The sequence below is a fragment of the Epinephelus lanceolatus genome, chromosome 6, assembly GCF_041903045.1.
Source record: "Epinephelus lanceolatus isolate andai-2023 chromosome 6, ASM4190304v1, whole genome shotgun sequence".
NCBI lineage: Eukaryota > Metazoa > Chordata > Actinopteri > Perciformes > Serranidae > Epinephelus > Epinephelus lanceolatus.
In genome coordinates this window covers 621,174-648,019 of record NC_135739.1, presented here as the reverse complement: position 1 = coordinate 648,019, position 26,846 = coordinate 621,174, and the positions used below count along the sequence as shown (strand labels likewise).

Sequence of the window (26,846 nt, the reverse complement as noted above, 5' to 3'; positions counted from 1 at the left end):
GCGCTGACTGTAAATGGGTTTGGTTTGGTCTCGGCAGCGTGGTGTCTTCAGCCTCACAGCAGCAGCAGAGTGAGAGTGTTTGCAGAGGAGGGTCTGAAGGTGTTAAAGTTTCTGTGAAACACAAACAGAATCCGTCTGTTCATCTTCAGGAGGACTGATGGCTTTAACAGCAGCTGAGGCATCACCATGGTTACGGCTGAGACCTCCTGCAGACTTCCAGTAAACGGTGAATGAGACAGAAGTGAAAGAGAAAGATCGGCTGCAGGAAACTCCCACAAACATTCCAACAACACAGTGAAGAAATAAATATCTTTAATAAAAGCACAGAGTGAGAAACAAATCTACATTCAGCCCACGTCAGAAATCCATCCCATAATTCAACATAACACAAACACCAGGTTCTGTGTGCAGAACGTCAGAACTGGAGACACACGAGTACCGAACCAGCAGACATCTGAGGACCCTGAGGCTCAAACAGAAACAAACCTTCCTCCAGTCATTATTAAAAACCTTCAGGAGTCACGGGGAGAATTTTCTGACACACCAGGAGCCAAAAACACGAGTCAGAGACACGTTTCTACTTCCTGTTTGATCCTCAGTTAAAGGGACAGTTCACTCAACACACAGTCCACAGCTGAGGAACAGTCACTGAGTCACAAACACTAATGTGCAGCGCTTAGAAATGAACCTCACTGCTGATCATGTCCTCGTTATAAAGTAGCCACATGTTGGGACGTGCTAGCCAAGCACTGAATAGAACAGACGTCCTGGACTAATGCAACGATGTGTTGGAATTAAGTAGCCTGATGTTGAGACATGGAAGCAAAGTTATGGATTATTATAGATATGGTAGCCAAATACTGGAACATGATAGTCATGTGGAGATATTAAAATCCCATGCCGAAAAAGGTGGTAACCACATGTTGGGAGATGGTGGCCACATGGTGGGAGATGGTGGCCACATGGTGGGAGATGGTGGCCACATGGTAGGAGATGGTAGCCACATGTTGGGAGATGGTGGCCACATGGTGGGAGATGGTGGCCACATGGTGGGAGATGGTGGCCACATGGTAGGAGATGGTAGCCACATGTTGGGAGATGGTGGCCACATGTTGGGAGGCTGTAGCCACATGTTGGGAGATGGTGGCCACATGGTAGGAGATGGTAGCCACATGTTGGGAGATGGTAGCCACATGTTGGGAGGCTGTAGCCACATGTTGGGAGATGGTAGCCACATGTTGGGAGGCTGTAGCCACATGTTGGGAGATGGTGGCCACATGGTAGGAGATGGTAGCCACATGTTGGGAGATGGTGGCCACATGGTGGGAGATGGTGGCCACATGGTGGGAGATAGTAGCCACATGTTGGGAGATGGTGGCCACATGTTGGGAGATGGTGGCCACATGGTGGGAGATGGTGGCCACATGGTAGGAGATGGTGGCCACATGGTGGGAGATGGTGGCCACATGGTAGGAGATGGTGGCCACATGTTGGGAGATGGTGGCCACATGGTAGGAGATGGTGGCCACATGTTGGGAGATGGTGGCCACATGGTGGGAGATGGTAGCCACATGTTGGGAGATGGTGGCCACATGTTGGGAGATGGTAGCCACATGGTGGGAGATGGTGGCCACATGGTAGGAGATGGTGGCCACATGTTGGGAGATGGTGGCCACATGTTGGGAGGCTGTAGCCACATGTTGGGAGATGGTGGCCACATGGTAGGAGATGGTAGCCACATGTTGGGAGATGGTGGCCACATGGTGGGAGATGGTAGCCACATGTTGGGAGATGGTGGCCACATGGTGGGAGATGGTAGCCACAAGGTGGGAGATGGTGGCCACATGGTGGGAGATGGTAGCCACATGTTGGGAGATGGTGGCCACATGGTGGGAGATGGTAGCCACATGTTGGGAGATGGTGGCCACATGGTGGGAGATGGTAGCCACATGGTGGGAGATGGTAGCCACATGTTGGGAGGCTGTAGCCACATGTTGGGAGATGGCGGCCACATGGTGGGAGATGGTAGCCACATGTTGGGAGGCTGTAGCCACATGGTGGGAGATGGTAGCCACATGGTGGGAGATGGTGGCCACAAGGTGGGAGATGGTAGCCACAAGGTGGGAGATGGTGGCCACATGGTGGGAGATGGTAGCCACAAGGTGGGAGATGGTGGCCACATGGTGGGAGATGGTAGCCACAAGGTGGGAGATGGCGGCCACATGGTGGGAGATGGTAGCCACATGTTGGGAGATGGCGGCCACATGGTGGGAGATGGTAGCCACATGTTGGGAGGCTGTAGCCACATGGTGGGAGATGGTAGCCACAAGGTGGGAGATGGTAGCCACAAGGTGGGAGATGGTAGCCACAAGGTGGGAGATGGTGGCCACATGGTGGGAGATGGTAGCCACAAAGTGGGAGATGGCGGCCACATGGTGGGAGATGGCGGCCACATGGTGGGAAGTGGTGGCCACATGGTGGGAGATGGCGGCCACAAGGTGGGAGATGGCGGCCACATGGTGGGAGATGGCGGCCACATGGTGGGAGATGGTGGCCACATGGTGGGAAGTGGTAGCCACAAGGTGGGAGATGGCGGCCACATGGTGGGAGATGGCGGCCACAAGGTGGGAGATGGCGGCCACATGGTGGGAGATGGCGGCCACATGGTGGGAGATGGCGGCCACATGGTGGGAGATGGTGGCCACATGGTGGGAAGTGGTAGCCACAAGGTGGGAGATGGCGGCCACATGGTGGGAAGTGGTAGCCCAGGTTTAGCTTTAGGCTGAAGGGGGGGCAGACTGCGGCAGCTGGTAGAAGCCTTTCTTTCTGGACCTCCTCAGGTAGTCCAGGAGCAGAGCGGCAGCTGCGAGCCCGGCGGCGACGCAGATGACTGGGACGATGACAGCACTCAGACTGGGAGGAGGACTGGAGCTTCTCTCTGTGTGAAACCACCAAGACAAAAACTTCAGAATGAAAAATTAAAACACATCAGTTTCTTAAACCGGAAGTTACAACAACCATTTTCCCATCAGACAGAGACTGGAGGGTAAACTGGTGGAACTGGTGGAACTGGTGCGACTGACCTCTGACACTGATGCTGAACACTTTGACCTGGTATCCGAGCTGGTTGGTCACGTTGACCTGGTAAAGCCCAGAGTCTTTGGCCGTGACATTGACCAATAGGAAGGTGCCGTTCGTGGAATATAGCTCTGTCCCATTGGTCAGCTTCTTCAGGATCACGGCTGATGGCGGAAAGCTGATGGTCTGGCAGCAGACGGTGACATTTTGTCCCTCCTGGACCACCGTAGACGGCAGGACGAGGACCGTGGTGTTCCTCGGAGGAGCTGGACCAAAAGAAAAAGGTTAAAGTCGAAAAAAGGAAGTGATCACATGATTCACACAGAGCGACGTGGATCAGAACATAAAGACGGAAAGGAACACAGATTAAATCAGAGCGGCGCCTGGACTCTATTTGTTAGTGAGGCTCAGTGAGGTCAGTGAGGTCAGTGAGGCTCAGTGAGGTCAGTGAAGCTCAGTGAGGTCGGTGAGGCACAGTGAGGTCAGTGAGACTCAGTGAGGTCGGTGAGGCTCAGTGAGGTTAGTGAGGCTCAGTGAGGTCAGTGAAGCTCAGTGAGGTCAGTGCGGCTCAGTGAGGTTAGTGAAGCTCAGTGAGGCTCAGTGAGGTCAGTGAGGCTCAGTGAGGTTAGTGAAGCTCAGTGAGGTCAGTGAGGCTCAGTGAGGTTAGTGAAGCTCAGTGAGGTCAGTGAGGCTCAGTGAGGTCAGTGAGGCTCAATGAGGTCAGTGAGGCTCAGTGATGCAGATTTACGTCCTTTCCCACAAACGTCTGTGCGTCTCCGCAGGGTTTTTTTTAAACACAGGAAAACCTGTTAAAAACAGGTGATAAGGTTAGCTGTGCAGAGCTGTGCAGAGCTGTGCAGAGCTGTGTACGCTGCGCTGCAGCAAATGCTGTTTCAGTTCATCTTTCCTGCTGCGTCACCTTGGACATCACAGACAGGCCTGAGAGCAGCATGGAGGCCTGTGAGAACGTTACACTGGTTTCCACTGAGTCAGTCTCTCTGTGAAACTCAGCACAGACTGGTTTGGATCGGTCTGAGGCTGGTGGGCGGAGACTATTGTGATGATGTCACTGCATCTCTCCAGTGAAGGAGCTAAAATTAGCGTGTTGACAGGGGTGTCGTGTTTATATCGAAGCCGATCAGAGCCGGAGCTGTTGAATCCTCCGCCCCCCTGACTACTGCAGAGTCATGTGACCCGGGTGTGAATGAAGACTGTGACCTTTCTCATGACACTAAAATCCAGATGTTGGTGGGTGTCAGTGGGCTTTTGTGCAGTGAGGAAGAAAATAAAGTTATTTTTCTGCTTCTTCACAGTGAGATGGATCGGTCAGAGATTACAGTCAGCCTGGAGACAGTCCCAGGTATCTCACAGGTGTCTCACAGGTGTCTCACATGAGCTGTTCAAGATTTAGAGACTTTCAAATTGAATCCAGTTTTATTGATAAAGCCAATATCACAGATCACACTTGTCCTCAGAGACGTCCCTCTGTCCTCTGAAAAACAGGGATGAACTGATGATCAGTGAGTGTGTGCTCATAACTCAACCTGTCAGAAGACAGTTTATAGGTGTGTAGAAAAATACTGTTTCAATGGTGTTTTCATTCCACCTGACTCTACCCAGCAAGCAATAGTCGTGATTTAAACGTATTGGCTAGATTTAGTCTAGCTACATGTAACCCAAATCTAGCCGATTTAATTTTGAAATTGATTAAATGTAATTTTCGCCATTGCAGATGGCGTGCAGTATGATATTCAATCACGTATGGAGAGTCAACAGTAATTAAAATATGTTTATCTCCATTTTTTGGACGTGATTTAGCCTAGACGTCAGGTCTTCATGTAGACGGCTACTAGACGTTTTTAAACCAAAAAATGCTTGCTAGGTACAGTCTGATCCCTGTTTAAAGAGACAAAACATGTTGACTAAATGTTCTGGAAGTGAAGAAGCATAATGTCAATCAAACAGATAGAAAACACCTTCTGGATGGCACACAAACAAACAAACAAACAAACAAACAAACAGTCTGACGGTTAAACCAAACATTCATGATGACATGATGTGACGGTGATGTCACATTGTTTACAAAGAATGAAATAAACTGAATAAAATGATTTTGTGTTTCTGTAATTATCCCACTGATGGTCAGGATCACTGTTTTCTTCTCGTGTGACGGAACTACGTAACATCTGGTTGTAAACTGCGTCGCAGAGGACGGTAAGCAGCGTCCACTGTAACCGTCACCGGTATTCTCTGTCTGCCTCTAATAGTATTGTCCTGCTCTCATCCTCTCAAATGCAATGTTCATTTTTGGTGAAAACAACTTTTTTCCAACGACGAAAACGAGACGACGACGAGCTAAAAATAGATCTTGATAATAAAAACTAACGTGAAATCTGTGTTTGATTTCTGTTGATGAGACGTGATGTAAATGTTGGTGGTGGACTGTCGGACACTGACAGCTTGTAATGATCTTCAGATGCCTGATGAGCGACAGGCTGTAAACTCCAGTAAATAGTCTGCACCAGGATGTTTGGGTTGGTGCGAGTTGTGAGCTGTAATTCAGCAGTAAATAATCAGCCGTGTGTTTCTGACTGTGGATGGTGGAGCTGCTGAATGGATTTGTGGAGTTTGTTAGTTGCAGCGGTGGCTGTTAGCAGCTAGCTGTTAGCAGTTAGCTGTAAGCAGTTAGCTGTTAGCAGTTAGCTCCGCTCACAGCCAGCGGCCGCCGGACTTCACAGCTTCACCCCGCAGGACTCCACTCAACCTCGAGTCTAATTTCTGATACATAAATCCGTCTCACTGGATTAGTTTAAAGATTAAAACAGATGGAAAACATCAGGACTAACATGTGACTGAAACTTTGCAACATTTTCATCCAAAGACTGAATCTGAAACAGCTGCTGAACTGCAGAGATGTGTTTTTCAGATGTGTGTAGTTTAAAGGATGAAGACAGTTTTCAGTTTCCTGTAGTAGGACTGTCAGAGAGTGAGGAGGAGGAGGTTCATGCTGTCAAACAGTCGCAGGGAGTCTGAACGGAAACTCACAACAACGTCTCTGTGAAGACTCGAGATTAAACAGCAGAGTGCTGGACAAACACCAGCGTCCTCGTCCTGAGATGAAGAGACAACTGGGAGGACGTGTGTCAGACTGTTTGTCTTCATCATGTTCTAACATCACACTCCTCATCTAACAACAGACAACACTGAGTCAGTCTGTCAGCTGTTTGTCTTCATCGTGGTAACAACCTGTCACAGTGTTCGTTACAGAGCTCACACATCAGATCACAGCTGTGGAGCTCTTAGTGACATCACAGTGAGGTTACAGTGACTTTACAGTGACGGGGTTGGAGCTGGTGAACATCTGAATGTGCTCTTTTCTGTTTTTCCGTCTGTCCTCGCTCTGAGCAGTCTGACCACTGATTTTAACCTCAGTGACATTTGGAACGGTCGACGTGCTGACTCAGCTCCGACTGCTTCTTCTCAAACTATAACATTATTTTTATCAGGCCGATGTCGTCGGTGCAGACACACTGACGTTCCTCTCACACTGATGTTTGTTTATTGAAAAGAGAAAACATAGAGGGAAAACAAACAGTCAGGGTCAAAGGTCAAACTGTGGTGAACTTTAACATGTCACATTACAGTTATTCAGTCATTTTCATTTTGATTTGAGACAAACAAAATACGTTTCCTGTTTACTTTCATTTTTAAATTTAGTTCATTTTATTTTTGTCAGAGCACAAAATCATTTTTGTTTTTGTTTTTACTAAAGTCTGGTTTTATTGGGGCGTCAGTGGCTTAGTGGTAGAGCAGGCGCCCCATGTACAAGGCTGTTGCTGCAGCGGCCCGGGCTCGACTCCAGCCTGTGGCCCTTTGCTGCATGTCACTCCCTCTCTCTCTCTCTCCCTTTCACACTTGTCTGTACTATCCATTAAAGGCTATAAATGCCCCAAAAAATATATTAAAAAAAAAAAGTCTGGTTTTATTTCACTTCACTAAAATGTTTCTGTTCAAACCTGCTTTAGTTTAAGTTTTAGCAGCAACAGTGGTTCAGCTGAGTCTAACAGCCTCGCTGTGGCTGCTAATAAACATTAAAGTTATAAAAACAGTGATATTTGGGAGGTGATGTTGTGAAGCTGCTGAGTTGAACCCGTTGACCTTCAGTCGACACGTCCTCACCTGATCCTGGACCCTGTCCACTTCTTGTTCTGATAAACTTTGTATCCTGTTAGTTTATTTTAAGGAACGTTGCAGACATGTTGTTTTTCAGACAAACTGAAAGATTCACCGTCATACACCATTTAAAAAACATTTTTAAACCAAAGCGTCATCACAAAGTCTCAAACAGCTCAGCTGTCATCACACCACAAAACATCTTGGACGGGCAGTAAAATGGACGTCATGTCTCGTCACTGAGACTCACAGAGTCCACACCAGCTCCAATCAGTCATTCGTTAGTTATCACATATGAAATTAATCGCCAACTAATTCTATAGTTGATTAATCAGTCCGAGTATTTTAGTTTTTTAGTATAGTAGTTTCTTAATTAAAAAAAAAAAAAAACGGTCAAAATTCTGGTTCAAGTTTTTTAAATGTGAATAATTTCTGTTGCAAATATTCTGTAAACTGAAGAGTTTTGGTTTGAAGACAAACATCTGAGGACGTCGTACGGGGCTTTGAGAAACACTGACTGACATTTACTGACTGAACAACTCATCGATTAATCAAGAAAATATTGAACAAACATGAAAATAATCTATAGCTGAGGCCCTGGTCTCTGTCAGCGTCTGACAACAGCGGGAGGCTCTGAGTGTCGGACACATGACTCAGCTGTAGAGTCAGAGATTATTTCTGTCCACAGCGTCATGTGAAGGAGTGAGAGGTCAACTCGTCAGATAATGTCCGCCACAACAAGGAAACAGCAACATCACAAACAGCACAAGTCTTTATATGGAGTCCCACAGGGCTCTGTCCTCGGCCCACTACAGTCTTCAGTGTTTTTAGCCTCACAGTGTAACATCATCACTCCACCCCAGGGTCATATGGATGAGGTGAAGGAGGACCTGGAGTCAAAGAAGTCAAAGTAAACCAGTACCTGTGATGGTGACTGAGCTGGTGACCAACTGGGACCCATACTGGTTGGAGGCTTCACACTGGTAGTGGGCAGAGTCTTCCAGCTGGACTGACGAAAGGCTGAAGGAGAGTGATGGGGAGGTGGGATCAGTCCTCTGAAGCTCCGCCCCATCCCGCCGCAGCACCAGTGTGGTGGGCGGAGCTCCCTCTGAGTGGCAGGTAAAGGTCACCTGCTGACCCTCCATCACCTGCTCACCTGGACTCACTGAGAGGGAGGTTCTCCTCGGAGGATCTGAGACACACACAGACTAGGACTGAGATTATCAAAACCTGAACCTGGGATTATTAAAATCTTAACCTGGGATTATCAAAACCTGAACCTAGGATTATCAAAACCTGAACCTGGGATTATTAAAACCTTAACCTGGGATTATCAAAACCTGAACCTGAGATTATTAAAACCTGAACCTGAGATTATCGAAACCTAAATCAACACTTCCTGCAGCTGCTTCGCAATAAAAGCCTTTAGTCTTTAACAGGAAGTCGACATGTCCTCAGACACTCACAGTGGACCTGCAGGGGGATGCTGGTCGTCCTGGACCTCCACACGTCTCCGTCCTCCATCAGCAGCTCTGCCCTGCAAGTCAGAACCTGCTGATCCTCCTGGACCAGGTGCTGAAGAACAGACGAGACATTCTGTAGGGAACCGGAGAACCTGAAGGACTCTGACATCAGTGTCATGTTCCCCGACAGCCACAGGATCCTCATCTGATTGGCTGAGAAGACGCTGCTTACGTTACAATGAAGGACCGCCTCCTGACCCAGAAGGACTGGACCAGGATCCTCCAGAACCGGATCAGATGGGAACGCTGGTGAAAAACATCAGAACAGAGATGTTAACAAGGAGCAGAACAACCAGGGGAGATCATCGACATCACTTCCTGTTTCAGTGACATCCTGTTGATCGTTTTATGATTTATAATCATTTGATGATTTGTGTTTTTGAAAGACATGACACAAATTCTTGCTGGGCGGCGCGATGGATGTGAAGTACGCTAATTAAGCAGCGTGAATGAAGCGAGTTGCTCGATTTCGCGTCAAAAGTTTATTTGCAAGAGTTGAAAAATCTGAACTTCAGCGACTAATTTGCACCATGATAGCCAATTGGCATTGAGATCCTCCAGGGACGTATGATGCTGAGGACGTACTGGTGGAAGTTCATTCATTCATTCATCGAGTCAGCGATGTATGACGAGAGTCAACAGAAAATATTCTGGCATTCAAACTTGCGTAAAGTGACGTGAAAATTGGCATCACGTTGGGTTTGAACGAAACATGAAATAATATAATAACTTGTAGAGTTATTGAGGAACAGACTTTATGACGGCTTCAAATGGAAACATACCGAGTCACCACCTTTTCTTTCCGTCTCACTTGTTCTCCATTCTTGAGTGAGGACATCCTGTGATTTAATGTCCGTCAGCGGGCGTGTGATGAAGTTTAAAGGAGTTAATGTTCCTGTATTGAGTCTTTAACTTTATGAAGTCCTGACAGAACAAGACAAACTGATTCAGAGTCAGTGAAGAGAAACACTGTTTGTTTCTGTCTCTGTGGGGGAGGACAGCACCGAGTCTTACTGGAAGGATTTGTGTGTGTGTGTGTGCGTGTGTGTGTGTGTGTGTGTGTGTGTGTGTTGTGGCACTTCCTGTCAGTCAGAGCGCTGCAGTGTGTCCTCCTCAGATCACATTAATGATCAGTGTGAGGAAGTGTTGAAACAACACTCGACGAACAGCGTGAAGTTCTGTGACCTCTGACCTCTCTGCTCTGACCAACAGGAAGACTCAAGTCCAGGATTTAAACATACTCTGATGGACTCTAACTGCCCCCCTCGAGAACCCCTGAGACCTGTAGGAATGTCTCAGGATCAGATTTAATCCTGATGATTCAGATCTGAGCTTCTCACAGACTCTGAGTCAGAGTCCAGACGTCTGCAGGTAAATCAGAACATCAGGTCTAATCATCAGACAGGAAGTCTGAGTCTGGACGTCAGAGGTGTTGTGTAATTAAGGGTTTGATGTTTTGACCATCAAATTCTGGTACAGAGACTGGAACATTTAATTGGCCTAAAAGGTTCTGCACTAAGCTGGTTTAAATCTTATTTATCTGATCGTTTTCAGTTTGTTGACGTTCATAATGAATCATCCTTACGTACTAAAGTTTGTTTTGGAGTTCCGCAAGGTTCTGTGCTCGGACCAATCCTATTTACTCTATATATGCTTCCTTTAGGTAACATCATTAGAAATCACTCTGTAAATTTCCATTGTTATGCGGATGATACACAGTTGTATTTATCGATGAAGCCAGAAGAAAGTAATCAATTAACTAAACTCCATAACTGCCTTAAACACATAAAAACCTGGATGAGCACCAATTTCCTGATGTTAAATTCAGACAAAACTGAAGTTATTGTTCTTGGCCCCAAACAACTCAGAGACTCTTTATCTGATGACATAGTTTCTCTAGATGGCATTGCTCTGGCCTCTAGCACTACCGTAAGAAACCTCGGAATAATATTTGATCAAAATTTGTCTTTTAATTCTCATTTAAAACAAACCTCACGGACTGCATTTTTTCATCTGCGTAATATTGTGAAAATTAGGCCTATCCTGACCCGAAAAGATGCAGAAAAATTGGTCCACGCTTTTGTTACCTCAAGGCTGGATTACTGTAACTCTCTATTATCAGGTAGCTCTAGTAAGTCCTTAAAAACTCTCCAGCTAATTCAGAATGCAGCAGCACGTGTACTAACAGGAACTAAGAAACGAGATCATATTTCTCCTGTTTTAGCTTCTCTGCACTGGCTCCCTGTAAAATCCAGAATTGAATTTAAAATCCTACTGTTAACTTATAAAGCTCTAAATGGTCAAGCTCCGTCATATCTTAGAGAGCTCATAGTGCCATATTATCCCACCAGAACACTGCGCTCTGAGAACGCAGGGTTACTCGTGGTCCCTAAAGTCTCCAAAAGTAGATCAGGAGCCAGAGCCTTCAGCTATCAGGCTCCTCTCCTGTGGAATCATCTTCCTGTTACGGTCCGGGAGGCAGACACCGTCTCCACATTTAAGACTAGACTTAAGACTTTCCTCTTTGATAAAGCTTATAGTTAGGGCTGGCTCAGGCTTGCCCTGTACCAGCCCCTAGTTAGGCTGACTTAGGCCTAGTCTGCCGGAGGACCCCCCTATAATACACCGGGCACCTTCTCTCTCTCTCTCTCTTCTTCTTCTCCTTCTCTCTCTCTCTCTCTCTGTCTCATTGTGTCATATGGATTACTGTTAATTTATTATGTTGATCTGTTCTGTACGACATCTATTGCACGTCTGTCCGTCCTGGAAGAGGGATCCCTCCTCATTTGCTCTTCCTGAGATTTCTACCTTTTTTTCCCCGTTAAAGGGTTTTTTGGGGAGTTTTTCCTGATCAGCTGTGAGGGTCATAAGGACAGAGGGATGTCGTATGCTGTAAAGCCCTGTGAGGCAAATTGTGATTTGTGATATTGGGCTTAATAAATAAAATTGAATTGAATTGAATTGATGGGTGCTCAGATTTAACTGCAGATATTAGTTCTCTCTGAGCCACCATATGAAATGATGATGTCATTAATGATGCAATGAAGATATGAGCTCAGGTGTCTCAGGTGTCTCAGACTCACAGTAGACATGGACCTGGATGGATCCAGTTCTGATGACGGAGCCACACTTGGCCTCACAGCTGTATCCTCCCTGATCCTGGAGGTCTAGGTCCTGCACGCGGAGCAGGGACAGTCCGTCCTGTTCTGTTCTCTGGAGAATGGTCTGGTTCTGGTCCATTCTCTGGAGGACGGTCTGGTTCTGGTCCATCCTCTGGAGGACAGTCTGGTTCTGGTCCATCCTCTGGAGGATGGTCTGGTTCTGGTCTGTCCTCCTCCAGGTGAGGGTTGGAGGGTGGGGACATCCAAAGGCTCTACAGGTGAGGAGCAGACATGAACCCCGCTCTGCTGCAGAGACGTGAGAACTCAGGTCCACCTGCAGAGGATGAGCTGACCAGACGACACAAAGACTGAATGTTAAACTGATCATTAACATTATAAACATTTTAACTTTCATCATGTCAAAGGTCCAGTGTGTCCATTCAGATGGATGTCTACTGGCAGAAACTGAAAATAATATAATAACTATGTTTTCTTTAAAGAAATACCATCAGTCTATTGTCATCCTCTGATCCAGGGCCGGGTCTCAGGGGCCGCAGGCTGAGCAAAGTGCTCCAGACGTCCCTCTCCTCAGCAACACTTTCCAGCTCCTCCTGGAGGTACCTGAGGTGTTCCCAGGCCAGATGAGATCTATAATCCCCCCAGTGTGTTCTGGGTCTGCCCCGGGGCCTCCTACCAGCTGGACCAGGAGGATCCTGATCAGATGTTGAACCACCTCAACATGAAGGAGCAGCGGCTCTACTCTGAGCTACCTCCAGATGTCTGACTCCTCCCCCTATCTCTAAGGCTGAGCCCAGACACCCTACAGAGGAAACTCATTTCAGACGCTTGTATCTGTGACCTCATTCTTTCAGTCACTACCCACAGCTCATGACCATAGGTGAGGGTTGGGACGGAGATGGACCAGGAAATGGAAAGCTTTGGCTTCTGGCTCAGCTCCCTCTTCATCCAGTCCATTGCTTTCATCACTGCAGACACCACACCAAACTGCTGATCCATCCCACACTCCATTCTACCCTCACTGTGAACAAGACCCAGACATACTGGGTCATACATACTTCCTGTTACGGTCCGGGAGGCAGACACTGTCTCCACATTTAAGACTAGACTTAAGACTTTCCTCTTTGATAAAGCTTATAGTTAGGGCTGGCTCAGGCTTGCCCTGTACCAGCCCCTAGTTAGGCTGACTTAGGCCTAGTCTGCCGGAGGACCCCCTATAATACACCGGGCTCCCTCTCTCTCCCTCTCTCTCTCTCTCTCTCACTCTCATCCTATTACTGCATCTTGCTAACTCGGCCATTCTGGATGTCACTAACTCGGCTTCTTCTCCGGAGCCTTTGTGCTCCACTGTCTCTCAGATTAACTCATATCACAGCGGTGCCTGGACAGCGTGACGTGTGTGGTTGTGCTGCTGCCATGGTCCTGCCAGATGCCTCCTGCTGCTGCTGCCATCATTAGTCATTAGTCATACTTCTACTGTTATTATACACATATGATTATTGTCACACATGTATACTGCCAGATATTAATACATACTTTCAACATATTGTACCACAGTAGCCAGAACTATAACTATAATATTATTACTTTCATTAATGTTGTTATAAGCTACTGTCATTACCTGCATCTCTCTCTCTCTCTCTCTGTCTCATTGTGTCATACGGATTACTGTTAATTTATTATGCTGATCTGTTCTGTACGACATCTATTGCACGTCTGTCCGTCCTGGAAGAGGGATCCCTCCTCAGTTGCTCTTCCTGAGGTTTCTACCGTTTTTTTTCCCCGTTAAAGGGTTTTTTTGGGGAGTTTTTCCTGATCAGCTGTGAGGGTCATAAGGACAGAGGGATGTCGTATGCTGTAAAGCCCTGTGAGGCAAATTGTGATTTGTGATATTGGGCTTTATAAATAAAATTGATTGATTGAATTGATTGACTTACCTGAGCTCCTTCTCTTTGGATCAGTAACTCTCTCCCAACCCAGAGGGAACAATCCATCATTCTCCAGTAGAGAACCATGACCTCAGATTTGGAGACTTTCATCCCAACCACTTCACACTCAGCTGCAAACCACCCCAGGTCATGCTGGAGGTCATGGTGTGATGAAGCCAACAGAACCACATCATCTGTGAAAAGCAGAGATGCAATTCTGAGGTCCCTAAACCAGACCCTTTCCTCCCCATGGCTGCACCTCGAAATCCCGTCCATGGATATCACAAACAGCAGCAGAGACAAGGGACAACCCTGATGGAGGAACACCACCCACCGAGAACGTGTCTGACTTTATGCCAAGTATTCAGACACAGCTCTCACTTTGCTTTTACAAGGACTGGATGGCTCGTAGCAGTGACCCTGGTACCTGGTATTCCTGCAGTACCCCCAACAGGTCTCCCCAGTGGACATGGTCATAACTTTCTCCAAGTCCACAAAGCACATGTAGACCAGATGGGCTCCACTGTCCCACAACCAGGACGGACTCCACGCTGCTCCTCCTGAATCTGAGGTCCAACAGATTACTGGTAACTGGAGCACACCATGCGGTCCTGTTCTTTAAAAACAGGAACCTGCACCCCGGTCTGTCACTCCACAGTCACTGTACCAGACCACGAGACACTGTGTCAACCAAGAAAGCCCAACAGTGTCCAGAGCCTTCAGCTTCTCAGGGTGAATCTCATCCACACATGGAGCCTTGTGCTGAGGTGCTTTCTGACTACCTCAGAGACCTCTGTCAGGGATATGGACGAGAGTTCCCCCGACTCTTTAGACTCTGCCTCCTCCATGAAGGACATGATAGCCGAGTTCAGGAGTTCCTCAAAGTGCTCTTCCCACTGCTCAACAGTATCCCCAGTCTGGGTCAGCAGTTCTTCTCTGCTGAACACAGCCTGAGACAGGCCCTACTTTCCCATCCTGAGGCTCTGTCGTCTCTCTGAACTCCTCTCACATCCAGGTTTTGTTTTGGCGACCACCACAGCTGCAGCCCATCTGGCTACCCAGTACCTGGGCCAGCCAGACCTGAAAGGCCTCTTTCTTCAGTCTCATGGTCTCCCTCACTGCTGGTGTCCACCAGCAGGTTCTCAGGTTGCCACCATGACAGGCATTGACAACCTTCTGACCACAACTTTTAGCAGCCGCCTCCACAATGGAGGCTTTGAACATGGACCACTCAGACTCCATGTCCCCAACCCCCCGGGATGCATGAGAAGCTCTTCCAGAGGTGGGAGTTGAAGACCTCGCAGACAGGGGCCTCAGCCAGATGTTTAATCAGCTCAAAATCAGAATGGTTGTGTTTTTGTTATCTCAGAATGAGCTCTTTATATCTACATAGAGAGCAGGTCCTCGTCTACAGAGATCACCATGTTGCACCGCCATGTTTCTACAGTAGCCCAGAGCGGACAAACCAAACACTGACTCTATATGGGGACATTCATGTGTTCATAATCAGCAGCGACAGAGAAACGCTGGTTTATAACCAGCTGCTCTGTTTGTTCTGAGAGGAAGAGACCTCTGTGGATAATTCAGCTCCTCAACAATCAACACTGAAGGAATTCTGTCCAGGAGAAGTTTCAGATGGTTGTAATCTGTAATCTGTAATCTGTAATCCTCACTGACAGATGCCACTGAATCTGACACACTGGAGCTTTAAAACAGGAAGTTTGAGCTTCAGAATAAAACTGACAGAAATCTAACTTTTAAAATAAAATCAAAATCAAACAAAGTTATTTCATCCAGAACAGATGAGAGTGTGAAACAACTGGGACCAGTGAAACCAGTGGAACCAGTACCTGTGACAGTGACAGAGCTGGTGACCAGCTGGGACCCGTATTGGTTGGAGGCTTCACACTGGTAGTGGGCGGAGTCTTCCAGATGGGCGGAGGAGAGGCTGAAGGAGAGCGAGGAGGAGGAGGCGGTGTCAGTCCTCTGAAGCTCCGCCCCATCCCTCCTCAGTACCAGTGTAGGGGGCGGAGCTCCGTCTGAGTGGCAGGTAAAGGTCACCTGCTGACCCTCCATGACCTGCTCACCTGGACTCACCAAGAGGGAGGTGTTGGTGGGCAGAGCTATGGGAGGAGCCGACAGGTGTGTCATTGTGGAGCTCAGCAGCTACAGAGAGAGTGAATGAAATAGGGGCTTCACACTCACCGTGAACAGTGACCTGCAGCCCGGCGGTCTGGTTCCCCTCGCTGTTCCACGCCTCACAGTCGTACCATCCAGCATCAGACAGAGTCACCGCCCACATGACTAGCATATGACCTCCACGTCTCCACTCAGATTGGCTGTCTGCAGCTCTGAAGCTCCAGGTGATCATCGGCTCCGGGTTTCCTTTCGCAGAGCAGCTGAGTGTGAGCGGAGAGCCGGCCATCACCAACACGGAGTCTGATATCGCCGTGACAATGGGAGCATCTGAGGAGGAGGAACAGGAAGAGGAGGAGGAAGAGAGGGAAGAGGATGCATCAGACTAATGAAGATGGCTCAGAACATTTAATTGGCCTAAAAGGTTCTGCACTAAGCTGGTTTAAATCTTATTTATCTGATCGTTTTCAGTTTATTCACGTTCATAATGAGTCATCCTTACGTACTAAAGTTTGTTTTGGAGTTCCGCAAGGTTCTGTGCTCGGACCAATCCTATTTACTCTATATATGCTTCCTTTAGGTAACATCATTAGAAATCACTCTGTAAATTTCCATTGTTATGTGGATGAAACACAGTTGTATTTATCGATGAAGCCTGAAGAAAGTAATCAATTAACTAAACTCCATAACTGCCTTAAAGACATAAAAACCTGGATGAGCACCAATTTCCTGATGTTAAATTCAGACAAAACTGAAGTTATTGTTCTTGGCCCCAAACAACTCAGAGACTCTTTATCTGATGACATAGTTTCTCCAGATGGCATTGCTCTGGCCTCTAGCACTACCGTAAGAAACCTCAGAGTAATATTTGATCAAGATTTGTCTTTTAATTCTCATTTAAAACAAACCTCACGGACTGCATTTTTTCATCTGCGTAATATTGTGAAAATTTGGTCTATCCTGACTGACCTACAGAGGACTGACCTATAGAGGACTGACCTACAAGGGACTGACCTACAGAGGACTGACCTACAGAGGACTGACCTACAAGGGACTGACCTACAGAGGACTGACCTATAGAGGACTGACCTACAAGGGACTGACCTATAGAGGACTGACCTACAGAGGACTGACCTACAAGGGACTGACCTATAGAGGACTGACCTACAGAGGACTGACCTACAAGGGACTGACCTACAGAGGACTGACCTACAAGGGACAGACCTACAAGGGACTGACCTATAGAGGACTGACCTACAGAGGACTGATCTACAAGGGACTGACCTATAGAGGACTGACCTACAGAGGACTGACCTACAAGGGACTGACCTACAGAGGACTGACCTACAAGGGACAGACCTACAAGGGACTGACCTATAAAGGACTGACCTACGGAGGACTGACCTACAAGGGACAGACCTACAAGGGACTGACCTATAAAGGACTGACCTATAGAGGACTGACCTACAGAGGACTGACCTATAGAGGACTGACCTACAGTGGACTGACCTACAAGGGACTGACCTACAGAGGACTGACCTACAAGGGACTGACCTACAGAGGACTGACCTACACGGGACTGACCTACAGAGGACTGACCTACACAGGACTGACCTATAGAGGACTGACCTACAGAGGACTGACCTACAGAGGACTGACCTACACGGGACTGACCTACACGGGACTGACCTATAGAGGACTGACCTACAAGGGACAGACCTATAGAGGACTGACCTACAGAGGACTGACCTATAGAGGACTGACCTACAGAGGACTGACCTACACGGGACTGACCTACACAGGACTGACCTATAGAGGACTGACCTACAGAGGACTGACCTATAGAGGACTGACCTACAGAGGACTGACCTACACGGGACTGACCTACACGGGACTGACCTACAGAGGACTGACCTACAGAGGACTGACCTACAAGGGACAGACCTACAAGGGACTGACCTATAAAGGACTGACCTACGGAGGACTGACCTACAAGGGACAGACCTACAAGGGACTGACCTATAAAGGACTGACCTATAGAGGACTGACCTACAGAGGACTGACCTACAGTGGACTGACCTACAAGGGACTGACCTACAGAGGACTGACCTACAAGGGACTGACCTACAGAGGACTGACCTACAGAGGACTGACCTACACGGGACTGTCCTACAGAGGACTGACCTACACGGGACTGACCTATAGAGGACTGACCTACAGAGGACTGACCTATAGAGGACTGACCTACAGAGGATTGACCTACACGGGACTGACCTACACGGGACTGACCTATAGAGGACTGACCTACAGAGGACTGACCTACACGGGACTGACCTATAGAGGACTGACCTATAGAGGACTGACCTATAGAGGACTGACCTACAGAGGACTGACCTACACGGGACTGACCTATAGAGGACTGACCTATAGAGGACTGACCTACAGAGGACTGACCTACACGGGACTGGAGAACTAGAGGACTGACCTACAGAGGACTAAAGGACTCACAGAGCAGGTTTAGGGGAACGGTGGTGTCTCTGGTCCTGTCCTCAGCTGGCAGGTCCTGCAGATCCAGCGTGGCGCTGCAGCTGATGTTTCCTCCAGAGTCCTGATCCTGAGGCGTGAACCTGTACTCAGACCGCACCGAGAGCGATCCAGCGTCTCCAACAATTCTCTGCAGGACAGCATCTCCTTGGAGCCAGCTGACGGTCAGCAGCTCAGCGGGGTAAACGTCAGACACCTGACAGGTGAGGACAGACTCCGCCCCCAGATGCAGGCGGTCCTGGCCTGTGATCAGAGGGGCTGATGGGAAGGCTGGAGCAGGAAGAGAACGATGACATCATCACGCTGACACTGCCCTGCGGTCCAGGTACATGTACAGTGCATGCGTGTACTCACAGTAAACGTGCACAGGCGTGGTGGCCTGCCTCTGGTCTCCTCCACAGTTGACTCGACACAGCAGAGCTCCTTCGTGCTCCATCATGACGGGGTCAAAGGTCACCACGGAGTGGCTTCTGTTGGTGCTGATGGATGCCGTCAGCGGTCGGTCCCCCATCAGAGACCAGGACACACTCGGCATTCTGGGACAGTCTCGGACCCGACACTCCAGCTGCTGACGCTCGCCCAGTCTGAACAGAGGCCTTCTGGGAAACATGTCCACACGCAGACCCTGAACGTACCACGATGACATCAGCAGCACAGCTGGGGAGGTAAACAACAACATTAACAAACAAACAAACATCCACTGATCAACCTGCTGCCGCTGAAGAGTTTTCACTTCCTGTTTCAGGTGATGAATAATTTGTAACACTTCTAGAGCTCCGTCTGCTGTGAACGCATCATCAGTGACATCATCAACACCACTGTCGCATGTTCACATCTGAAACTTCTCCTGGTCAGAATTCCTTCAGTGTTGATTGATGAGGAGCTGAATTATCCTCAGAGGTCTCTTCTTCCTGTGACATCAGACGTGTCTCCTGGTCTCAGAACTCTCATTTAGCTCCTTAAACTCGTGTTGGAGTTAAGACAGTCTGAGGGACCTTAAGGGTTCTTGTTTTTTTGTTTTTTTTTTACCTTGCTTTGGTTGCTAAGGTCTTTTGTGTAATGATTCCTTAAGACCAAGAGAAGGAGAAAATCTTAAATACTTAAGGAAAATTTTTAGGAAACCTTAAGGGGAAGGCTTATGGGTGTTTTGTGCAACTGATTTTATTTTGAGGAAACCTTCACCCAGACTTTAAGGAAATCTTAACTTAAGGCGTTTTGTTTTGTGCAACCTTCTGTTCATGATTCCTGGAACTTTGGTGTTACCGCTGTGATCAAGGACGTGACATCGACAGAGGGCGTGGCTTAACAGAAGTAAACAGTCATAGCCAAGTGACTGATTGTTGATTATTATTTGATCCGTGTTCAAATAAATACGGGCGCTCATCAAATTCAAACGGCTCATCCAGATCCAGTTGGTCAAAATCAGGTAAAAATTCGGACGTTTGTTATGACAAGTCAAAACACTCACTCAGAGAGTGAAAGTCTGGCTCTGAAATGTCACGTCTCGCGAGATTTGAGTTGTTGCAGGAAGTTCCGCTGGAGAGACCTTACAAACGCGAGGAGTTCCTCTGTTTGGAGTCGTCATGGCTGAATTTTGACCCGTTTTTGACCAACTGGATCTGGATGAGCCATTTGAATTTGATGAGCGCCCGTATTTATTTGAACACGGAGTACACGGACGTACACGGACGCAGAGCTCATTGAAACTGAAGAGCGGACGAGGAGAGAGAGGGAGCAGCAACAGGCAGAGGAACATGTCTGAATCCAGCTAAAGGTAAACACAGACGTTCATTTATCCTTTCCGTTATGTTGTCAGATAATTATACTAACAATCCGAGCCTATCTGTGTGAAAAAAAATGCACTTTTAGTGGACGTATTTTGACGTTGCTTGACGCTGTCTGAGTGCCCTATTATTTAATATAGCTGCAGGCAGGTCAGCCCTAGCTTCATACTGGAGACATGTCAAATATTGAACATCCTATCACTCATTTAGACAAAAGCAGATCTGAACATAGGGCCCAGGTTGAAAAAAACATTAGTTCCCCTTTAAGGAGAACACTGTACGCTCTCTGTTCTGAGGAGTTCTTACTTAATGTTACTAACCTGGAAAATAAGACATGCCCACTGATGACATCACAGTTCACAGGTCAAAGTGAACCTGATGTTTTTGGTTCCAGGTGAGAAACGACGTCTCCAGTTCTGAACCAGTTTGTTTTGGTGGAAAAGATCTGAACGGTTTAAAAGTAGGAGCAAGAACCAGACCAGACCAGACCAGATCAGGTCAGGACAGACCAGATCAGGTCAGGACAGACCAGACCAGATCAGATCAGGTCAGGACAGACCAGACCAGACCAGATCAGATCAGGACAGACCAGACCAGACCAGACCAGATCAGGTCAGGTCAGGTCAGGTCAGGACAGACCAGACCAGACCAGACCAGATCAGATCAGGTCAGGACAGACCAGACCAGACCAGACCATGCCAGACCAGACCAGACCAGATCAGATCAGGTCAGGACAGACCAGACCAGACCAGACCAGACCATGCCATGCCAGACCAGACCAGGACAGGACATGACAGACCAGACCAGACCAGACCAGGACATGACATGACAGACCAGACCAGACCAGGACAGGACATGATAGACCAGGACAGACCAGGACAGGACATGACAGACCAAGACCAGGACAGGACATGACAGACCAGAGCAGATCAGATCAGGTCAGGACAGACCAGACCAGACCAGATCAGATCAGGACAGGCCAGACCAGACCAGATCAGGTCAGGACAGACCAGACCAGATCAGATCAGGTCAGGACAGACCAGACCAGACCATGCCAGCCCAGATCAGGTCAGGACAGACCAGACCAGATCAGATCAGGTCAGGACAGACCAGACCAGACCAGACCATGCCATGCCAGACCAGACCAGGACAGGACATGACAGACCAAGACCAGGACAGGACATGACAGACCAGACCAGACCAGGACAGGACAGGACAGGACATGACAAGACAGGAGAGGAGAGGACAGGAGAGGACAGAAACATGTCCATTCATACAGTGTGGATTAATCTGCCACTGAAAGTAGTCCGTGACAGAGTCTCCACTTCCTCCTGTTGGTCTGACTGAACGACAGCAGAGTTTTTACAGTTTTATATTTTTATTAGTTTGATTTTAATTATAATATTTTCAGTTTCAGTTCAGTTTCCTCAGCAGCTTCACTCTTTTAACTTATGTTAGGATCAGTTTCACTTTCAGTTTTAATAATTTGGGGTTTTTTGATCAGCAGGTGTCTGCGCTCCTGACAGCCTCTCACCCTCTGGAACTCTAAGATGGTCCTCAGCTGCTCCTGATGTCTCTATAAAACATCTGAACTGCTGCTCAGCTTGAAACGATGACTCCAAACATGTCTTCATAACACAGCCCATCATCTGTCTGTTCTAGTCTCCATATGGACGGTTATTATTCTCCTTGAATGAGTGTAACTGTCAGGTTTGATCTGTTTGTCTCTGCTGCCGAATCATTAAACACTTTATTCTGTATATGAAAGCTGATTATAAATAAAAGTTATTTATATATAACTGATAGAACATAAAGCAGAGAAGATGAGGTGAAGTCCAGTATTCAGGAGAAACTAGCTACAGAGTCAGAAAAACTTTATTGATCCTGGATTGTAAACTGATCAGTTATAAAGAACAGAGAATTGACCTATGGCTAAGCCCCGCCCTCAAACGCGATGAGCCAATCACAGTGCGTATAGCCATTCCCATACACTGGGACATTCTCTGCCTGGACGTCCATTGAAATGCATTACAGAAAGTCAGTTTGTTTGGTTTTATGAGCTTTTTCTGAGATTTGAAGTTTAAAAATGGTCAAACGGTGTGCATGGGGTACATGCAACTCTGACACAAGGTATCCTGAGAGGCTGGGCGACCACGTGTATTTTTTACACTTTAAACCACATCTCAACCGAGAAAAGTGTCTCCTTTGGATAAAGTTGTGTGGTAACGTTAGACCACAACATCAACTCAACGTGAATAAGATTAACAATGATGTCTACATCTGTTCTAAGGTAAGTCAACATTGTGTTTGAGGCAACATATTGTCACTTTGCTGGAAAGAAATATAAAGTTATCTTTAACATCTCTAGCTAACGTTAGCTAAAGTTAGCCTAACGTTAGCTCCTAGCTGCGTTGTTCATCATGTCACCTTGTTTGCTGGGAGTTCATTAGCCTATTTTGTTCTAGTTTTGTACTTTGGTGATCGTACATCATTGTTAGCTGTTGTCCAAAGGGCTCTAGTTAAGCTAACGTTAACTTCTGGAGCTTAGCTTCATTAACTTATCTGTAATGGCAGAGATAACAAAGGTTGGCAAACGTTATGCTGAATGATTCAGTGTAAATACTGTAGCACCAAACTAACGCAGAGACACTCTTGGTAAAGATGGTAAAAAGGCCGTTATCCTTTTCTCATATTCTGAGCCAAAAACCTTAACTTCAGTGGCACTTAAATATGTCTTCACTGTGTTGAGTGTGAGTGTGTCAGTTATACAGATATGAGCTGCTTTAAACTCTGAATTAACTAATGTTATAAATATGTATTCTGTTGTAATGTTCACGACAAAGAGTCAGAATAAACATGAGAAATATAATAAAGATAATTAAGAGGCAAACTGAAGAATACTGCAGCAGTTAAATAATAACAGGTAATTATAATAATTATAAATAATTATGAATTATAAATCCAGAGGTGAGTTCAGTGTCAGTCTGTTAATCAGAGCGTCAGACTCACAGTTTTGTGAGTTAGGTGATTAAATTATAAATGAATGTAACTAACTAGTTACATGTAATTAAATTACAGTTATTGATCCAAATGTTGGCGATAACAGAGGAGTTATATCTGAATATATTATTTCAGATAACTCACACACACACACACACACACAGCTCAGTGTTTCTCAGCCTGCAGGTCGTGACCCCTCCTGGAGTCACCTCATCTTTTCTGTGATCTATAGTCAATACTGACACACTGAGCTGTGATCACTGTGCTCACCCTCTGTCTCTGATCAACTCTTTGGCTTGATTGATGATTGATTAACAGCAACAGCTGATTTTTATTTATGTTGCTTAATGTGGATCTGTTCCTGTTTGTTTGTTTGTTTGTTTGTTTGTTTACACAGGCTATATGTGGTAATTTATTTTATCACTTTTAAATGTTCAAAATAAAATATTTTAATTTGATCTGATTGTTTCACCATCAGAATAAACTGTGAAACACGTTTTGTGTCTCAGGACGACAACGCTGAACATGAAGAGAAATTATAAACCAACATGTCACCAGAGTCTGAAGCTCACAGACACTTCATCAGACTGAGCTCATCCCTTCATCAGTTCATCCCTTCATCACTTCAGACTGAGCTCATCACTTCATCCCTTCAGACTGAGCTCATCACTTCATCCCTTCATCAGTTCATCAGATCAGACTGTTAAACGAGGCTTCGTCTTCATGTGTTTTCATGATTCAGTTTCACATTTGATATTAGATATTAAAGGTCTTACCTGAGAGAACAGAGATCCTGCAGATAGACATCTCACTCCTCACAGGGTCACACGCTCTGATGAAGACATGAATAAATGAATACATGAATGAATGAAGCAGCAGCGTCTCCTTTGTGTGTCGACTGAATCACTTCGATCTGTAAAATCCTCTGAAACCAAACGCCTCCTCTGAACCCCTTTATGTCTCCTCCTCCTCCTCCTCCTCCTCCTCCTGTCTCTTTATGTCTCCATCTCTCTCTGTAGAGATGTGAGACCACGGCGCCCTCTGCAGGACAGACAGGAAGTCTCCGTCTCTTTGTTTCTGATCAAATCATCTGTTTCTGTTTGTTTCACTGAAAATCATTGAAGAATCTGATTCATTATAAAATCCAGAAGAAGAAACAAAAGATGAAAACAGGTTTTAAAATATCTGATAAATATGATCAATAAAATGTTTTTATTGTTTCTTTTTCACTTCCTGTTGTCTCTGTTTATTTATTAATAATTCAAACTGTTCAAACTTTATTATAAATCATTCAAATAATGAAAATGTAACAAGTGTTGTGTTTTTGTTTTACAGCACAGCAGTGACCTCTGATTGATTGATGTTCAGACTGATCAATAACAGACAGTGTCTGTTATTGATCAGTCTGATGGCTGACGTGGAGTCATGTGACCTGAGTTACTCTCACTGATGAACGCGTGTGTTCGTATGTGTGTTGGCTAAATGTTACCACGTGTGTGTGTTGAAGGAAAAACATCAGTTGGTGGTGGTGTAGCGACGTAGTGCTTTTATTTTGAAAGAGACTGTATGCAAACTGTACATTTCCTGTGAAAACAGAAGTGTATTTTGAAAACAGACAATGCATGTAACAGGCTGAAGTTGACACGGCGTCCCAGAACATCAACAACCAACACACCCAGGGTACCTTGGACGTCATATGTGGACGCGGAAAGTCCATGACCAAACGTGGACACGTGACGAGGTCACAGTGAGGATGAGTTGTCAGCGCAGCCTTTGGCTCCAAATGACGTCACCAATGTCAGATGTCGGCGGCTGTATCAGGATGTTTTGCCTTCATTTTTTTTCAGTGGAAGTAAGAGGAGAGATGCGTCGTCCATCTTTAAATACAGTCAGTGGTGATGACACACGAGATGAAGACAGTGTGACTAAAAGTGAAGCTGCTTTACTCACCGTGGAGACCTGAGGGGAGACCTGAGGGGAGACCTGAGGAGAGACCTGAGGGGAGACCTGAGGAGAGACCTGAGGGGAGACCTGAGGGGAGACCTGAGGAGAGACCTGAGGAGAGACATGTGGAGAGGCCTGAGGAGAGACATGAGGAGATACATGAGGAGAGGCCTGAGGAGAGACCTGAGGGGAGACCTGAGGGGAGACCTGAGGGGAGACCTGAGGAGAGACCTGAGGGGAGACCTGAGGGGAGACCTGAGGAGAGACCTGAGGAGAGACATGAGGAGAGACATGAGGAGAGGCCTGAGGAGAGACCTGAGGAGAGACCTGAGAGGAGACCTGAGGAGAGGCCTGAGGAGAGACCTGAGGAGAGACATGAGGAGAGGCCTGAGGAGAGACCTGAGGAGATACCTGAGGAGAGGCCTGAGAAGAGACCTGAGGAGAGACATGAGGAGAGACCTGAGGAGAGACCTGAGGAGAGACCTGAGGGGAGACCTGAGGGGAGACCTGAGGAGAGACCTGAGGAGAGACATGAGGAGAGGCCTGAGGAGAGACCTGAGGAGAGACATGAGGAGAGGCCTGAGAAGAGACCTGAGGAGAGACATGAGGAGAGGCCTGAGGAGAGACCTGAGGAGAGACCTGAGGGGAGACCTGAGGAGATACCTGAGGGGAGACCTGAGGGGAGACCTGAGGAGAGACCTGAGGAGAGACATGAGGAGAGGCCTGAGGAGAGACCTGAGGAGATACATGAGGAGAGACCTGAGGAGAGACATGAGGAGAGACATGAGAGGCCTGAGAAGAGACCTGAGGAGAGACATGAGGGGAGACCTGAGGAGAGGCCTGAGGAGAGACCTGAGGAGAGACATGAGGAGAGGCCTGAGAAGAGACCTGAGGAGAGACATGAGGAGAGGCCTGAGGAGAGACCTGAGGAGAGACCTGAGGGGAGACCTGAGGAGAGACCTGAGGGGAGACCTGAGGAGAGACCTGAGGGGAGACCTGAGGAGAGACCTGAGGGGAGACCTGAGGAGAGACCTGAGGAGAGACCTGAGGGGAGACCTGAGGAGAGACCTGAGGGGAGACCTGAGGAGAGACCTGAGGAGAGACCTGAGGAGATACCTGAGGGGAGACCTGAGGAGAGACCTGAGGAGATACCTGAGGAGAGACCTGAGGGGAGACCTGAGGGGAGACCTGAGGAGAGACCAGAGGAGATACCTGAGGGGAGACCTGAGGAGAGGCCTGAGGGGAGACCTGAGGAGAGACCTGAGGAGAGACCTGAGGGGAGACCTGAGGGCGGGCGCCATGTTTCCACAGTATCACTGGCGTCTGGGACGGCGTTCCTCTCAGTCGGTGCTGAATAAGCGGCGCCGTTAGCCAACAGTCAGCTGACCTGAGAGGTGAACAGGAAGCTGAGGAGCAGCAACATTAATGTGCAGACACACAGGTGTGACTGCTGACATCATCCTCAGGCGTTAACTAACAGCTGACAGGTGTTTGTACCTGCTGCCTCTCTCTGTCACCTGTTTTAAGCTCGATGGTTCTGATTGGTCAGAGATATTCTAATACATATGACAGGACAAAACATTGATCCATAAAACAGTCCTGAAAATGTTCCTGTGG

At 47.3% G+C, this 26,846-nt stretch overlaps 1 protein-coding gene across 1 annotated transcript; it reads right to left on the bottom strand.

Moving 5' to 3' along the window:
• Positions 1-295: 295 nt before the first annotated feature.
• On the bottom strand, positions 296-24,219 carry vcam1b (vascular cell adhesion molecule 1b). The gene is made up of 10 exons (XM_033622340.2): positions 24,062-24,219; positions 18,856-19,158; positions 18,466-18,771; positions 16,027-16,287; positions 15,672-15,944; positions 11,858-12,223; positions 8,718-9,020; positions 8,174-8,443; positions 3,084-3,344; positions 296-2,938 (listed from the first exon to the last, which is right to left on the bottom strand). Exons 1-10 carry the CDS (start codon positions 24,144-24,146, stop codon positions 2,778-2,780), a joined length of 2,589 nt encoding a protein of 862 aa, XP_033478231.1. The 5' UTR covers positions 24,147-24,219; the 3' UTR covers positions 296-2,777.
• Positions 24,220-26,846: the final 2,627 nt, after the last annotated feature.